The sequence below is a fragment of the Corythoichthys intestinalis genome, chromosome 8 (assembly GCF_030265065.1).
Source record: "Corythoichthys intestinalis isolate RoL2023-P3 chromosome 8, ASM3026506v1, whole genome shotgun sequence".
In the NCBI taxonomy this organism is placed as follows: domain Eukaryota; kingdom Metazoa; phylum Chordata; class Actinopteri; order Syngnathiformes; family Syngnathidae; genus Corythoichthys; species Corythoichthys intestinalis.
Genome location: NC_080402.1, coordinates 9867507 through 9885281, shown reverse-complemented (window position 1 = coordinate 9885281; position 17775 = coordinate 9867507). Strand labels below are relative to the sequence as shown.

Genomic DNA, 17775 nt, shown 5'->3' with positions numbered 1-17775 from the left:
GCTTTAAACTTCTCCACAACAGTATCTCGGACCTGCCTGGTGTGTTCCTTGGTTTTCATAATGCTCTCTGCACTTTAAACAGAACCCTGAGACTATCACAGAGCAGGTGCATTTATACAGAGACTTGATTACACACAGGTGGATTCTATTTATCATCATCAGTCATTTAGGACAACATTGGATCATTCAGAGATCCTCACTGAACTTCTGGAGTGAGTTTGCTGCACTGAAAGTAAAGGGGCCGAATAATATTGCACGCCCCACTTTTCAGTTTTTTATTTGTTAAAAAAGTTTAAATTATCCAATAAATGTTGTTCCACTTCACGATTGTGTGCCACTTGTTGTTGATTCTTGACAAAAAAATTAAATTTCATATCTTTATGTTTGAAGCCTGAAATGTGGCGAAAGGTTGCAAGATTCAAGGGGGCCGAATACTTTTGTATCTGTATCTTTTACGATCTACAGGTCTTTCTATCCGTGGATCCCTTTAAGACCTGCGGTATGAACCTAGCCTTTTTCAGGGAGGACAGAATGCCGACCATTATTGGTTAACTTACATAGACCGCGAACTCCTTGGGTGCAGAGTCGATACGACCCGTGGGGGTGTTTTGACGCGGCACGTGGTCAATTGTCACATGGGTTATCCTAATAGGGTGAGACAAGGCGATGACAAGGGACCCGTGGGCACCGTGAAAGGCCCAACATTTTCCTGGAAGCAGAGTTGTATCGCCCTTAAGTGGGAAGGAAGTAGAAAAGTTAAGAGCGAACATGGATGGATTGCTCGAAGATTAGAAAAGGAAAAGACAATCACCCGGATGACGGTGCGGGGGCTCTCTGTCGGGTACCACAAAGGGATTCCAAACAAAATGAGACATGCTGAGCGGGTGCGATAGGTTTCAGAACAGCGGGTGCTGATCACACTGGCACCTGAATATAAAGTAATTAACCTAAAATACGAAAAATATCAACCATAGGATGTATACAACAGTGGTTCTTAACAATGATTCGATCGAACCCCAGGTGAGTAATTCTAAGGTGTTTGGGGAAGGTTAAGACACACAGGGCCCAATTTTTTTTAGACTGACCAAAGTGCCTTTTTTCGACTAGGTTTTGGACTGGTTTTACTCCAATTTACATGCTTATTTCATTTCTTTCAAATGCTAGTCCTCTATCTAATGGGAGGAGAAACTGGTTTGCTCAGTGGAAGGTCAACTAGCACTTGGTATGTGGTATTACAGTCCTGCAGGTAGGGTTGGGCATCGTTTGAAATTGAACGATTCCGGTTCCGATTCAGTTTCCATGTTTCCATTCTGGTTCCGAACGATTCCCGATTCCAATTCTTTTAAAGTGATCTTCTAACTTAAATACATATAGGCTTTAATAAACCACAATTGTTCTCTTGTACTAAAATATATTGTTAGAAACACATAAAATGTTAACTCAATGGCAATATTTTGTAATATTTAGTCCATATTTTGACCATTAGTTGGCGCCATGGTTTGCGGGCTCGCAGTGATGACGTAATTGGTATCTTTCCAAATGTGTAGCGTGTTCAACAATTGCTTATTGCTGCCTAAACTCGCGAAGTGAAGTGCCACGATGTGCTGCTTTTGGATGCAATTTCCAGTCAAATGGAAATAAGGGGAGTGGAGTGAGTGGTCAAGGTGGAATTATGCCCCACTTTTGTCTTATCAGGTATTTGCTGCACGCATTTTTCCCTGAAGCTCGTCTTGTGAACGACCGACAGTGCTGTCCTGCTCTCCACTTTACAGATCTGGTTCAAATAGGAAGGGTAGAACTGACGACATGTTGGGAAAGCTAACGAGTGACACGCTGGAATTTCGGCAACGGGACACTGCGACGTAATAATGGCGACCTATCACTTAAATTTTTTTTACAAACTTTATTAAAACAAAAACATTTAGATGGGTCTTAATATCAAATTATTATAACTCATACTAACATTTATCTTTTAAGTATTACTTGTCTTAAAAATAGAGGATCCCTTTAAGAGGCAGGGTCAAAAACAAAATGCAGGGTCGAAAAAAACTGCATAGTTTATATTAAAGTATTAACTTCTCGACGAATTTTAAAATTAAATGAACTTCTCACAGGGCTAATTATAACTTGTATATAAATATCAGTCTTTAAACCCGAGCAATTTTTTTCGCTCAGTGGTCAGGGCATTGAAACAAGGAATCGAAATTCAAAATTCGAACGATTCCGGGAGCATCGGAGTGTTAAAACCGGTTCCCATCGATGCTTGATGCCCAAGCCTACCTGCAGGCAGCATGGACCGTGTGGATAGTGGGGGAAAAAATTACATAATTTTCCATCCATCCAATCCATCCGGGGTTAATTTGTGCCGGATCCTGCCGGAACAAGATCCGGCACCTCTTGATTTTGGCCTCCCTGTGTTTCAGGACTTATTTGGGCAGATCCGGCACCTCTCGTGTATAGAAAAAAAATAATATAAATTTTTTTTTTAACTATTTACAGCACAAATCCCAAGAATTGCATGTTGTGTATAAAAATGTAACGTCATTTGAAAGAGTCAAGAGATTTGTTGACGCACTGAAAAGCTAGACCAACAAATCACGCCCCTGACATTAAAAAAAAAACAAAATTTGGAAATCAAACGTTATTTGAACATGCCAAAAAGACGGTTGCATTTACTGTCTTTTTTCAAAAAGAAGGAAGATGGTTCAAAACGAGTCAGAAAAGTAACAATAGGCGATGAGGGCAACCGCAGCAATCATGCTAACGGGCGGAACCGGGTGCAGCAGGAGGCTAGCGCCGCAGCAATCGCCCGTGCGGTGCAGAGTACAGCCTAAATACTTGTAAATTGCTGTCATAACATTTATACCATGGATATTATCTGAAATTGAGGCTTGTAAGTCCCACAGCATGGCAAGTGAGCATTTGCGTGTTGTTTTCAGCACCATTCTCTGCGTATGTTCCGGCACCTGTGCCCGTCTCATCATCCCTGCGCTGTCATACAGTGGGGAGAACAAGTATTTGATACACTGCCGATTTTGTTGGTTTTCCCACTTGCAAAGCATGTAGAGGTCTGTAATTTGTATCATAAGTTCTCTTCAACTGTGAGGGACGGAATCTAATACAAAAAAAAACAGAAAATCACGGTGTATGTTTTTTAAATAATAAATTTGCATTTAATTGCATGAAATAAGTATTTGATACATCACAAAAATCAAACTTAATATTTGGTACAGAAACCTTTGTTTGCTATTAAAGACGCCAAACGTTTCCTGTAGTCCTTGACAAGGTTTGCACACACTGCAGCAGGGATTTTGGCCCACTCCTCCATGCAGATCTTCTCCAGAGCCTTCAGGTTTCGGGGCTGCTGCCGGGCAACACGGACATTCAGCTCCCTCCATAGATTTTCTATCGGGTTCAGATCTGGTGACTGGCTAGGCCACTCCAGGACCTTAAGATGCTTCTTACGGAGCCACTCTTTAGTTGCCTTGGCTGTGTGCTTTGGGTCGTTGTCATGCTGGAAGACCCAGCCACGACCCATCTTCAGGGCTCTCACTGAAGGAAGGAGGTTGTCAGCCAAGATCTGGCGATACATAGCCCCATCCATCCTCCCCTCAATACAGTGCAGTCGTCCTGTACCCTTGGCAGAGAAGCAGCCCCAAAAAATGATGTTTCCTCCTCCATGTTTCACGGTTGGGATGGTGTTCTTGGGGTTGTACTCATCCTTCTTTTTCCTCCAAACACGACGAGCCGAGTTTAGACCAAAAAGTTCAATTTTGGTCTCATCCGACCACATGACCTTCTCCCATTGCTCCTCTGGATCATCCAGATGGTCAGTGGCAAACTTCAGACGTGTCTGGACATGCACTGGCTTCAGCAGCGGGACCTTGCGTGCGCTGTAGGATTTTAATCCATGACGGCGTAATGTGTTTCTGATGGTTTTCTTCGAGACTGTGGTTCCAGCTCTCTTCAGGTCATTGATCAGGTCCTGCCGTGTAGTTCTGGGCTGATCCCTCGCCTTCCTCATGATCAGTGATGCCCCACGAGGTGAGATCTTGCATGGAGCCCCAGAATGAGGCAGATTGACCGTCAACTTGAACTTCTTCCGTTTTCTATTAATCGCTCCAACAGTTGTTACCTTCTCACCAAGCTGCTTGCTTATTTTCCTGTAGCCCATCCCAGCCTTGTGCAGGTCTATTATTTTATCCCTGATGTCCTTACACAGCTCTTTGGTCTTGGCCATTTTGGAGAGGTTGGAGTTTGTTTGTTTGAGCATGGTGTCTTTTATACAGGTAACAAGTTCAAACAGGTGCAGTTACTTCCGGTAATGAGTGGAGAACAGGAGGGGTTCTTAAAAAAGAACTAAGAGCCGAAATATTTACTAGTTGGTAATGTATCAAATACTTATTTCATGCAGTTAAATACAAATTTATTATTTAAAAATTATACAATGATTTTCTGGATTTTTGTATTAGATTCCGTCCCTCACAGTTGAAGAGAACTTATGATACAAATTACTAGGGCTGCAGCTATCGAATATTTTAGTAATCGAGTAATTGACTGAAAATTCTATCGATTAATCGAGTAATCGGATAAAACAAATATATTTTTAGGTGAAGAGCAATTATAAATATACATGAGAAAACAAGACATTTCATCTAATCATGAACCATTTTCAGTCAATCAATGTCTTTATTTTCGATGTATATTGTTGAAAACAGCCAACAATTGCATCTCAGATGTAACTAGAATAAAAAAAAGACTAATCCACTGCTTTCACTCAAAAAATCTTTTAGATCTTATTTAAAAAAAATAAAATAAAAAAAATTAAATATCTTACCTGAAAATCCCGTTACGCTTGATAACATCACTTAAAAGTTAGGATTTTTTTCCCACGTGTTTCAATTGAATTTCTCTTTGTGTCAAGCCATTTTTAAGTTCTAGTTAAGTTTTAAGTTAGTCTAAACTGTAAGTCCTGATAGGATTTCAGTGTTCAAAATAAATGTATGATACAGGCTGTATTGGAGCACATTCGGGACCAGTGCTACTTGGTGTTTTATCCAGCAATGACTACTGAGCTAAAATTGATAGTTAGCATTATTGAGTTTTTATTTTACACCCTCATCACTCCACAACGCTATGTTATGTTAAAGCCTGTATGTCAGACACGTTAGCCACGCATCGACAGTGGTCATAATTAATAGAAACCTAGCCCTCCGCAGGGCTAACAGTAACGTTAATCTTATTTATTAGCGCTTAGCGCTCTTTATTAGCGCTTAGCGCTTTACTGCTTTAAGATGGCGGTGGTTTACTAACGCTGCCCAGACGCGGCTGAGTCTGTCATTTCGCATCTAGTTCAACATACTGTACATGTGATCTCTATGAGACGCATCAGACGCTACCTGCTACCAACTAGCATCAGTGCAGGCAAGTATTTAGCAACGTCGGCGTCGTGTGTAGCGGCTGTCTGCTGCAGTAAGTTGTTTTTGTTTTTGTTTTGTTTTTTTGCTTCGTCCTCTACGCACGTAACATCAGCGCGTTGTCCCGCAGTAAAAGTAGTCCGAGCAAAACGTGCTGCTTAGAGCTGTTAAAATAAACGAATATTCGAGGTGAATAAAATTACTCGGATCAGTTTTTAAACTCGAGTTACTCGAGTTGCTCGAGTATTCGTTTCAGCTCTACAAATTACAGACCTCTACATGGCTTGCAAGTGGGAAAACCAGCAACAATAAAATCGCGACAATAAAATGAGTTGTTTCATGTGAAACTTGTGGGGTTCGGTAACTTTAGCAAGGTTAAGAACCACTGGTATACAAGTCTAAGAATGTTCAAGGTGTCAAGAGTGTTACCTTGAGTCTCCAGTGCAAAGTCAGCCATTTCGTTAGCAATGGGCTGCGCGCATGAAGAAGACATTCCTTTGTTTCGTAGGCTGACTGCATTCTGCGCCTTCGTCAAAGTACGCGATATACCAGGCGATCTTTGGCTTTCATGACTTTTAGATGAAAGAGTTGAGTCAAGCGCTTACCCGGATGCGATCACTGAGCCACTTCTCCATGGCCTGCTGGAGTTCTGGCGTGAGATGTTTTTGGACCGGGATGTCCGGACAAGGCATCGCATTAGGTTGAGACTGGATGGACAGCAGTTCCTTGGATAACTGCAATCATAAACGTGCGTGCGTTAACACAACATGCCGGAAACATTCACATTTCACCGCTGTTACCTCAGCAATCTGGGTCTCTATGGCTTTCATTCTGCCGCCGAGACCCGAGAGAGATTCGTGAAAATCTCGTTTCTGATCGTCCATTTTCTTGCCCAGTACCATGACCTCCCGGTCAAGATGCAGCCCACTATTGGACTCCACCACCTTCACGTCATCTCTCATGGTCTGCAAGTCAACCTCGAATTGCTCCTTGATCTGAAAGAGGTGGAATTTTGCACACTAATTGGAGGGAAAAGTTCATGAGAAGTTATAATTTACCTTGTAGAGGAGCTCCTGTTTCTGTTGCAGATCTTCCTGCAAAAAAAGCAGTCATATCCAGTCATATCACTTTGTCATATGATGCAAAAATTGCCAGTTGAAATGTCATCAGCATAATAAAATACTCTACTGTACACATTTGTATTAATTGATTGTGCATATAAAATACTATTAATTGCAATGAACCACCTTAATCTTGTTTAAATAATGTTTGAGCAATAAATCACTTACCTGAAAATCAATTTACATGATTTCATTATTTTCAGAAAACGATGTATGGCCTTGGTTTTCTTTCAATTAAAGTTGGGCAGCAAGATAACTCTTGTTAATTCGGAGTTAATTAAACTTTTAATAAATTGAATTGTGTTTTGTTTAACTTTAATCACGATTTAAAAATTTAAACCATTACTTACTTCTTACCTTAAGATGAACTTCCGGTCATGTTTCAGAGAGAATGTTAAATGTGGCATGATTTGGGGTAGGTTAAATAAAAAATTACAACAACAACAAAAAAGACCAGTTTTAATATAACCTCAAAATAAAAATATGAAAAACACAAATTTATTTATTGAAAGTTGTGTTGTGTAACAATGTGATTAACTGGAAGCTCATGTGATTAATTGTCAATGAATTGTTGCCCAGTCCTAGTTTTTAGATGAATTTCTTACCAGAAGATGCTGCATCTTTGCTTCCATATCAGTAGGCAATGTGTCCTGAAGAGCAAAAAGACCTTAAAATTTGTTTGGTAGCACTTTATAATAACTATGTGTTTTACTAGCTAATAGATCATTAGTAAACTGTTGATAAATGATTTATTGCTGATTTGTGAAGTATTTGTTAACAGTTTGTTAAGCATTTACAGAGTGTTCCAATATGGTTGACCCCTTTCTAAATGCCCATGCTAGTTGATGGATCTTAACAAAACTATATATCGATCGGGTCCGATCACGTCATTTTCAAAGTATCGGAATCGGCAAAAAAATATCGGACATGCCTTTTTTGTAATATATACATATATATTTTTTGATTAAATCGTTCTCTAATTGTATTTAACGTTACAGACATAATATGTTACACTTATCCAGAGTCTATAGTTCAGACTTAAGGTAGGGTTATCAAATTTATCTCGATAACGGCGGTAATTAATTTAAAAAAAAAATGTATCATGTTGAAATATTTAACGCAATTAATGCATGCGCTGCACGACCCACTCACGCATTGTCGAGTTCAATCTATAGTGGCGCCGTTTTACCTATATAGAGAGCTAAAAGGCAGAGTAAAATGAGTAGAGTGAATTTTGCCAGCCTTTGAAGCCTTTTTTTAATTGGCTAAAAGCCTTACAATCCCTCTCCTTACGATTAGGAATATCGTGGGAAGCAATGTGGGGAAGAAAGGTAGTAATTGATCTTTTTCTTAACACCCTATGTTATTTCTCAACGCAGAGAAGATATATCAATTGGTAGCACTACGCACAGTCATGGTTGCAATTCCCATCATGCGTTTGGGCATGGCTACAGTATCATTTACTGACAACAAATACACTAGATGGCAATATTTAGTCACAATATACAAAATCACAAGTCTTTCTATCTGTGGATCCCTCTCACAGAAAGAATGTTAATAATGTAAATGTCATCTTGAGGATTTATTGTTATGATAAACAAATGCAGTACTTATGTACTGTATGTTGTATGTATATATTTGTCCGAGTTTTATTCATTTTTTTCTTAATGCATTGCCAAAATGTATATGATGGGGAAAAATTATCGTGAATGATTGGAATTGAATCGGGAGCAAAAAAAAAGCAATCGGATCGAGAAATATCGGGATCGGCAGATACTCAAACTAAAACGATCGGGATCGGATCGGGAGCAAAAAAAACATGATCGGAACAACCCTACTATCTACACTTTATGTTGAAGGTCATAGGTTTCATTGGTTAAACATACAAAGAAAAGTACAAATATTTGTTGGTTGTATGGCAGATTTTCATAAATGTACAACATGAGCGCTGCCTGCAAAATGCCTTATCAAAATGCCTTATATTTTGAAGTGAACGGCATTTCTTAACCTGAAAAGGTAGAAATGCCAAACGTTACACTAGGCATGTGCCTGTATGAGATTTTGACGGTACGATAACCGTGAGCAAAAATACCGCGGTTTCACGGTATCACGGTATTGCAATTATAGCTCCAAAATGTGTTATTTTCAGATGTATGGGTTAAAAAAAAAAAAAAAAATTTCCATTGAACAGGATTTTTTTTTTTTTTTCAGAACATAGTTGCAAATTGGAACATGAATATATTGCTAAAATGTATGAATTATCAATTAAAACAAATATTTTCAATAAAATTAAAATATAACTTATAGACTATACCCACAGCCACAGCTCAGGTTGCTCATAATTAGAGCAAGAACAAAATCATTTCTCTAAAAAAGTAAAAACACATCTGAATAATTAAAAAAAAAATTATACTGTATGACTTTTTTTGTTTGAGGGCGGAAAAGCTCAAGTGAAGTTTCGCCATTTTCAGCCACTGTGTCAACTCTAGTCTAGATGATGTCATGCTTTTGTGTTAAAAAGAACTTAAAGAACTCATAAGTTAATAAGTTAGTTAAAAATGTAAATATTGTTGTGGAAAGGTCTCATCTAAAAAAAAAAAAAAAAACATTGGGAGTGAGACCTCTCCTTGATCCAGCGAACGTGGATTTGTGCTTAGGGCAAGATCATCTTTCGCAATTAACGATCTTTGAAGCTATCCCTTTTTCCCCTTCATTCAAGCGATTCAAGCTTGTTTTCTCACTCTGCGGCTGTAACACTCGACGAAGTTGCTCTCCCAGCTAAGTCTAGGCTAACATTTGTCTTTGTAAGCTTTTAGTTTGTTTATCGAATTTGAAAGGTAAATGTGTGTGTTGTTTTTGGCGAACTTTTTCATGGTGCTAATCTTTTGAAGCTACTCACACATGGAAAAATACAATTGTGTCACGTCCCGGAAGTCTTGTTAATGTTTTGTGTTGGTTCATGTCAGATTCTTTTATTTTGGTAGTTGCGTGCCTCCTTGGGCTAACTTTACTTCCTGCTCCTGCCAATCAGGCTAATCATGTCCACCTGTGACCCTCGGTATCAATAGCCTGCTTCTAACCTTATAAAAATAGCGAATACTGTACTACGGTCTGACAGAAAATTTTAGTGGTTTTGAAACCGTGACGTTTTCACACAACGGTAAACCGTGAAACTGGTAACCGGCACATGCCTACGTTACACACAAAAACTTGAAACGTTTCTACACAAAGTGTGTTTCAGGTTAAGAACACCCTGTAAATGCTTAACAAACTGTTAACAAATACTTCACAAATCAACAATAAATCATTTATCAACAGTTTACTAATGATCTATTAACTAGTAAAACGGATAGTTATTATAAAGTGTTACCTTTTGTTTTTAATAATAAACTTAAACTAGGCAAAATAGATTGAAAACATCCCTCGGCACGATGCAGTAGCAAAATAGTGAACCATACCATCACGGATGTGGATTACACCATGTTGGGTGGAGGAAATAATAAAAATAAGGAATTTTGGCTCGCGACGTTGAGATTTTTGTTCGGATTTAGGATTTTTTGTAAGATTTTTTCCGTCCGTCCATTCATCATCTACCACTTAGTCTGGAGTCAGGTCGCGGAGGCAGCAGCTTTAGCAGGGAAGCCCAGATTTCCCTCTCCCCAGCCACTTCAACTAGCGGGATCCCAAGGCATTCTCAGGCCAGCTGAGAGACAGTCTCTCCAGCGTGTCCTGGGTCGTACCCGGGGCCTCCCCGGACATGCCCGGAACACCTCTCCAGGGAGGCGTCCAGGAGGCATTCGAGCCCCCTCAAATGGCTCCACTCAACGCGGAGGAGTAGCAGCTTGACGCCAAGTCCCTCCCGGAGGACCGTGCAACTCACCCTATCTCTAAGGGAGAGCCTGGACACTATGTGGAGGTAACCCATATCGTCCGCTTGTATCCGGGATCTTGTCCTTTCGGTCACGACCCACAGCTAGTGACCATAGTTGAGGGTTGGAACGTAGATCGACTGGTAAATCGGCTCAGCTCCTTCTTCACCACTACAGACTGCACCGATCCGCCTGTTGATCTCCTGTTTCAGACTACCCTCACACGTGAACAAGACCCAAAGATACTCAAACTCCTCCACTTGGGGTAGGATCTCATCCCTGACCCAGAGTGAGCACACCACCCCTTTCCGACTGAGGACCATGTCTCGGATTTGGAGGCGTTGATCTTCATCCCGACCGCTTCATACTCGGCTGTGAACCCCTCCAATCAGAGTTGGAGGTCACGGCTTGATAAGCCCACAGTACCACATCATCTGCATGAAGCAGAGATGCAATGCTGAGGCCTCCAAACCTGACCCCCTCAACGCTTCAACTGCGCCTAGAAATTCTGTCCATAAAAGGTATGAACAGAATCAGTGACAAAGGGCATCCTTGGCGGAGTCCAACCCTCACTGGGAACGACTTTGACTTATTGCCGGCAATGCGGACCAAACTCACCAAATAGCCTTTACCAAGGGGCTCGGTACCCTGTACTCCCGGAGTACCGCCCACAGGACTCCCTGAGGCACACAGTGGAACGCCTTCTCCAGATTTACAAAATACATGTAGACTGGTTGGGCGAACTCCCGTGCACCCTGGAAGACCTTACCAAAGGTGTAGAGCCGGTCCACTGTTCCACGGCCGGGAAAAAAACCGCACTACTCCTCCTGAATCTGTTTTGAGTTGGTTCCCTCCGAGTGTGTTCCTGTGATTACCCATTGATTTCACCTGTTGTACCTGCTCCTAGTGTATCCTCCAACCTGCATCCTCCTGTGTAACCCAGCTGTTCCTTGTTGCCTCGTTACCCCTTGTCTGCGTGTGTGGATATAAGCTCTCAGTTACTTTTCACTCCTTGTTGCGTCATTGTCAATGTTGAAGTCAAGTCCTGTCCAAGCCCTCGTGTACCCGTCCCTCCTATTAAGTAAGTTTGTTTAAACATTGCCTTTTTGATCCTTAGTCCTTTTGGTTGTACTTTGTGATTTTGTTAGTTATTGTTAAAACGTTTTTTGAGTTCACTGCCACCTGCCTTGCTGCGTTTTTTTGTTTCCCTGCATTTGGGTCCACACCACCTGCCTGCCCCATGTCCTTGACAGAATCCGAGATTCAACTTCCCAGCGGATCCTCCTCTCCAGCACCCCTGAATAGACTTTACCAGGGAGGCTGAGGAGTGTGATCTATCTATAATTGGAACACACCGTCCGATCCCCCTTCTTATTACAAAGGGGGGCCACCACCCATGTCTGCCAAACCAGAGGCACTGTCCCCTATGTCCACGCGATGTTCTAGATACGTGTCAGCCACGACACCCCCAAAACATTCAGTGCCTTTAGGAACTCCAGGCAATCTCATCCACCCTCGGAGCCTTGCCACCAAGGAGGTTTCCAACCACCTCAGTGACTTTGACCCCAGAGATAGGGGAGCCTACCTCGGGGGCTCCAAACTCTGCTTCTTTCACCTTCTTTCACCTGCGCCACATAGCCAAAATTAGAAATATTTTATTTTAAAGCGATGCAGAAAAATTAATTCACGTGTTCGTTACATCGAGATTGGATTACTGTAACTCCCGACTTGCAGCTTGTCCTAAAAGTTCTCTAAAAGGTCTTCAGCTAGTCCAAAATGCAGCAGCAAGATTTTTAACAGGAACCAATAGAAAAGAGCACATCACCCCTGTGCTCCAGGCCCTTCACTGGCTTCCAGTCGAGTTTAAAATCAATTTTAAAATCCTCCTTCTTACATTTAAGACCATTAATGGGTTGGGGCCATCTTATCTCACCGATGCTCTGGGTCCATACCGCCCCAACAGAACACTCCGCTCTCAGAATGCAGGTCTACTGGTAGTTCCCAGGGTTTCTAAAAGTACTGTCGGAGCTAAAACCTTTAGCCACCAAGCCCCTGTTTTATGGAATCAGCTTCCAGCAAATATTAAAGAAGCCCAGACAGTCTGCACATTTAAGATTAGATTAAAAACGTTCCTATTCGACAAAGCTTATGGTCAGGCTAGTTGAAGTCGGAGTAGACTCACAGTTTAGTCTAAGCTGCACTAGAAGCTATAAAGCTGGGGGAAGTACAGCCACTGATTTCTATCTCCTTTTTCTCACTCTACCTACCACTTGTCTTACTTTATTTCTATTTTCCAATGTTAATATCTAGTTGTCTAGTCTCTTCATCACTAGTCACCCAGTGTCCCCTTTCCCCCCTCTCCTCCGGGGAGGGGCTATTTTTCAGCTGCAGCCTCCTGACCGTCCAGACCCCTGGCTGGATGGACATCCTCGTTGCTACCCCCGTCTCATCTGGCTAGATGGACCTCTTCTTGTTCCTTTACTCCACTGCATCTTTACGGACTGTAACTTTGTCTGCTAATTCCCATTAGCAGTCCTGGGGCTTCCTGTCTATCCGTCCTGGGAGTGGATCTCTCCTGATTATGGTACTCCCCAAGGTTTCTCAATTTCTCCCAAAGACTCTGGAGTTTTTTGAGTTTTTCCTTGCCGACATGGAGGGTCTAAGGATGGGGGATACCCAGGACTTGAACTTTATTTATTCATCTTTGTTGCTTCATTTGCTGTTTCTGACTGTGTATCATATTGCCTCTGCAAAGCCCTTTGAGACAACCTTGTTGTGATCCAGGGCTATCCAAATAAATTTAATTGAATTGAATTCCTCAAAGCAAGGCATATCAGTGGAAAAATTGAGGAGGTATTTGGAGAACAGTATTCTCCCCACCGACTCCCGACGTCCCGAGTCGAGGTCAGCAGTACCTCATCTCCACTATACACAGTGTTAATGGTGCAATGCTTTCCTCTCCTCAGACGTCGGAGGCCCGTTTTCATCATTCAACTCCTCCCATCTCCGAGTTTATGCCTTGGCGATCGCCAAACGTACATTCCGCTTGGCCAGCTGGTACCTGTCAGCTGCCTCCGGAGTCCCACAGGCCAAAAGGGCCTGGTAGTGTAGGATTTTTTATTATATTTTTAGTTTATATAAAAATACCTTGACTTTGCACCAGCTCCCGTCTACCTCATTGTTTCCCGTGCACTCCATGTCAGATTGCCAAGCCAAAAACCTAACAATGTGGAGCTTTGTGGCATCCGAAAGGGTGAACAGAGGGGGCAACAAGGGAGGGAGGAACTTAACACCTGAAGAACAAGAGAAGCAAACACTTAGTCAATGCGAAAACTTTCTTACTATCACAGTCACTTACAGGCAGCTACAAGAAAGATGAGGATGATGGCAATGCAAGTTTTTCTTGTTTTGGCACTGTTTAATGATCCGTTCGCTGCAAGACAAAACAAATTGATTAGGTGAAACATGATCATTTATTGTACTCAGACACACACTTCGTACCTAAAGTGGTCAGCTGCTTTGCCTTTGCAGTCAATGTTGATAATGACACTGCAAAAAGACAAGAATGAGTTATCCCAGTTTATATGAATGTTCAGTACACACTAGGGCTGCCAGGATTAATCAACAAATTCAACAAATCAAAGATTATTTTGATAATTTTTAGAGATGCCCAAATTTTCTTTGCGGAGCCTCTTAATAGTATACGCATATATATATGGCGGAAAACACAGACAAGACTGAAAAAGGAGTTTCTGGTTTTGCAACCCTCTATGAAAGAAACTGCTGTATTTTAAGCCAAAAGAACGGTTGCGTTTGATAGAACAATATGTCTTTATGCTGCAATAGCAGATTCCTGGCCCATTAAGCCCCCCTAACTATTTTTAATTTGTCCGTTTTACCCTGAAAACCCCCGTTTACAGACGTCGCGCAACTGCTTTTGTTTCAACCCAGCCATAAAACGAAGGTAATTAATTATATTTATTATTCAAAATGTCGTTTTTATCTTAGAATCATGAATTGATTGAATTTTGTTTTTAAAAAAAAAAAAAAAAAAAAAAAAAAACAACTTTAAAAAATTATTCACTCACATATTTTAAACTTTTAAACACATTATGTGAGAATGAAAAAAAAGAAGTCTGTAAAAAAAGTCACGGATATCTACCTCATAACTAGAGGCGTGCGAAATTTCCGATTCTTAGATTATTCGCGATTCGGCTGTGGAAGATTCGAGAACGATTCACAAATATCCAAATTCCGATTATTGAATTATACCAGGTAAAGCGGAAGTAAAACACAGTCAGCACGGTCTTTGGGATGCAATGAGGAACGGACTGAGAGTAAATATCATGTTCAACTCATGCCGCTAGATAAAAAAACAATCATACCTGACTGCGGCTGACAGCCGCTACAAACAACACCCAGTTGCTAGTTGCTACAAACATACGGCTACAGTAGATATTATATATATGTAGAATTAGATGCAAAATGACAGACGACGTCGGTGTTAGAACATGTATTATTGAACAGAGATGCGAAATGACAGACTTTCCGGCGTAAGTAAACAGCCGCCATCTTAAAGCAGTAGACCTCTCTAGAAGGCTCTGTAGTAGCGAACCTAAGTAACTTTTTATCTAAATACTCCTAAATCGGCAGAATCTTGTCTTGAATCTATCTTTAAATGATGAAATAGTTTGAAAACTGAGACAAAAGTAGACAGAAGGGAAATTATGGAATAACGGGCGCAATTTTAACAACTGTAACAGTTGATTCACAACATTAAATTAATTGAATGTAGTTTAAAGCTGCTGATACGGAATGGGGACTGGAGTTTTTTATTCACTGTTATTTTTGTATGTTTGTTTACTGTTATATGTTAACTTGATACTGAAACAGTAGTTTGGTTTAGCCTGAGAGTATTTTTTAACAATTTTGGAACTAATGTACGAAACATTAAAAAATAAAAAAAAATAAAGGAGATGGGTGCATCAATAATAGTTTTATAATCGAATCGGAGCCTCTGAATCGTAATCGTAATCAAATCGTTAGGTGCCCAAAGAATCCCAGCTCTATTCATAACTATTGCTTAATTGTTTTTTTTTGTGTTACTGTCGCATTTTCTCCGATATGTTAGATGATAAATAATCAATCTAAACAAAGAAAAACGGAAAACTAAAAGTTAAAAGGGTAAATTTATGAAAAAGAAAATCTCGACCACTCCTTGATGTCTGCGATTTCTGCATCGCGAACCTTGTTATATTACCGTGTTTCACCCATTAAATCCCCTCCAAATCAAGCTGTGGCCATTCACAGCTGTGTCTTGACACTCAGTGATACATGCTACATGGAGTTTTTGGATCAAAACAAGGTAAGGTGATAATATCTCGTTAAAGTCATGGCGTCTGTAATTCTGCTCTCGTTCCACTATGTTTACTGTTTTGACTGCGCATGCCCAAAGTGATGTGTACGAGTGCGGAGCGAGAGCGTTACATTCGTATGGTTGGGGAGCAATCCCTGCAATCGAATCGTTCCGCTTCAGTTTTCGCCGCCGCCATGTAGTGTGGGGCAAATAAGTATTTAGTCAACCACCAATTGTGCAAGTTCTCCTCCTTGAAAAGATTAGAGAGGCCTGTAATTGCCAACATGGATAAACCTCAACCATGAGACAGAATGTGGAAAAAATAAACAGAAAATAACATTGCTTGATTTTTAAAGAATTCATTTCCAAATTAGAGTGGAAAATAAGTATTTGCTCACCTACAAACAAGCAAGATTTCTGGCTGTCAAAGAGGTCTAACTTCTTCTAACAAGCCTCCACTCGTTACCTGTATTAATGGCACCTGTTTTAACTCATTATCGGTATAAAAGACACCTGTCCACCTCATCAGTCAGTCACACTCCAAACTCCACTATGGCCAAGACCAAAGAGCTGTCGAAGGACACCAGAGACAAAATTGTAGACCTGCACCAGGCTGGAAAGACTGAATCTGCAATAGACCCTACCCACCGACGTCACAAAATCACGTGCTCGCTGTATGGTTCCGCCCTCTTGTCCGTCATTTTGTGTCTGTATTATCAATAGTCTCAATTGATCGAGCAATTATAATGCATTTCATGGAAGACCCGGTGCTTTCGGATGCCGTAAACTCACTTGATGCGTTGCATAAAAGGCGTTATGTGGAAAAGCTTCAGTTTATCCATTCGCCAGATCCATATTTGATGCCTAAATCGATGTTTTTCAACCCGCTGTCTCCGCCGTATTTGCTTGACATCTGCTAGCTACCCTGATATGTACAACTATCTTGTCCACACAAAATCAGCCTATTCTCACGAAAGTTTGAAAAACTTTAAGAGCTTGGAGGCTTATAAATACTTCGTTGCTGGTTGGGTGAAACAGGTCCTCGTCCACGAAAATTCGGCAGGAATCTATCTTGTGCTTGGAAAGGTGAGTTACGAAATTTTCAATTCAAAATCTTTTCTTATTGCTAACATCCACTGTCAAGTCTAATGTATTTCATGTCGTTTGTCAATGGAGTTAGGGCTTTTAATGTTTATATGGTTTAGCGATAGCACTCTCACTACATACATACGTGCATGTTGTCGGCGATTAGCCTAGCAATGATCTTAATTGCGGTTGTCAGCCCAAAACCCTCTCAATATATATTAAATGCATCTTACCAGATATAAAATGACTACTACATAATCTGTTGTAATCGTTTGGAGCCCAGTTTTCTCGTCGAATTGCAGCAGCCCATCTCGCTCTCTTCTCTCCGGGTCTCTCGGAATCCGGTAGAACTTCAAGTCTCTCCGTCTTCTCCGTCTCTTCTCTGTTATTGCAACCGACCGCCACACACGCCTTCACCATTTTGATTATTAATGTTAACGAGCAGAAAAACACGTCGTAAATAGGAGGAATGTACGTAGCCGTAACAGGTAAACATGATGTGTTGACGGACAATTGGGCGGCACCAGTCAGGAGGAAATAGTTGTGACGTCACGTGGGTAGGGTCTATAGGTAAAACGCTTGGTGTAAAGAAATCAACTGTGGGAGCAATTATTAGAAAATTAGAAAAAGACATACAAGACCACTGATAATCTCCCTCGTTCTGGGGCTCCATGCAAGATCTAAATACTTATTTGCCCCACTGTAAATGCGAGACCATTCCGCAACAGAATCGTTGCCTCTTGGCGTCGCAGCGTCACCATGTAAACAGCCCATTAGTAAAACTTGTGTGTGCAATTTAATGTTTCATTGCAAATTTGCAACTAAAATATAAACACGTGAAAAAATAAAACACGAATTAATAAAAATAATCGGTGATTAATCAACGATCAAAAGAATGGTTCGTCGCAGTCTCACACACATAAACA

General features: G+C 40.9%; 1 protein-coding gene across 5 annotated transcripts in view; it reads right to left on the bottom strand.

Moving 5' to 3' along the window:
- sun2 (Sad1 and UNC84 domain containing 2) overlaps positions 1-17775 on the bottom strand; it is a 52321-nt gene that overhangs the window by 17478 nt on the left and 17068 nt on the right. For 4 of the 5 annotated variants that reach the window (XR_009064150.1, XM_057843704.1, XM_057843705.1 and 1 more), the window contains 10 exons: positions 13909-13956; positions 13766-13840; positions 13555-13700; positions 7144-7188; positions 6476-6511; positions 6218-6412; positions 6023-6151; positions 5847-5943; positions 812-927; positions 558-731 (listed from right to left, as the gene is read on the bottom strand). Coding sequence is in view for 4 of the 5 variants with exons in the window: in XM_057843704.1 (XP_057699687.1) it covers positions 558-731; positions 812-927; positions 5847-5943; positions 6023-6151; positions 6218-6412; positions 6476-6511; positions 7144-7188; positions 13555-13700; positions 13766-13840; positions 13909-13956 (1061 nt within the window). In the remaining variant the exon portion in view is untranslated. The remainder of the gene's footprint in view (positions 1-557; positions 732-811; positions 928-5846; positions 5944-6022; positions 6152-6217; positions 6413-6475; positions 6512-7143; positions 7189-13554; positions 13701-13765; positions 13841-13908; positions 13957-17775) is intronic. The other variant, XM_057843707.1, reaches the window with a different exon arrangement.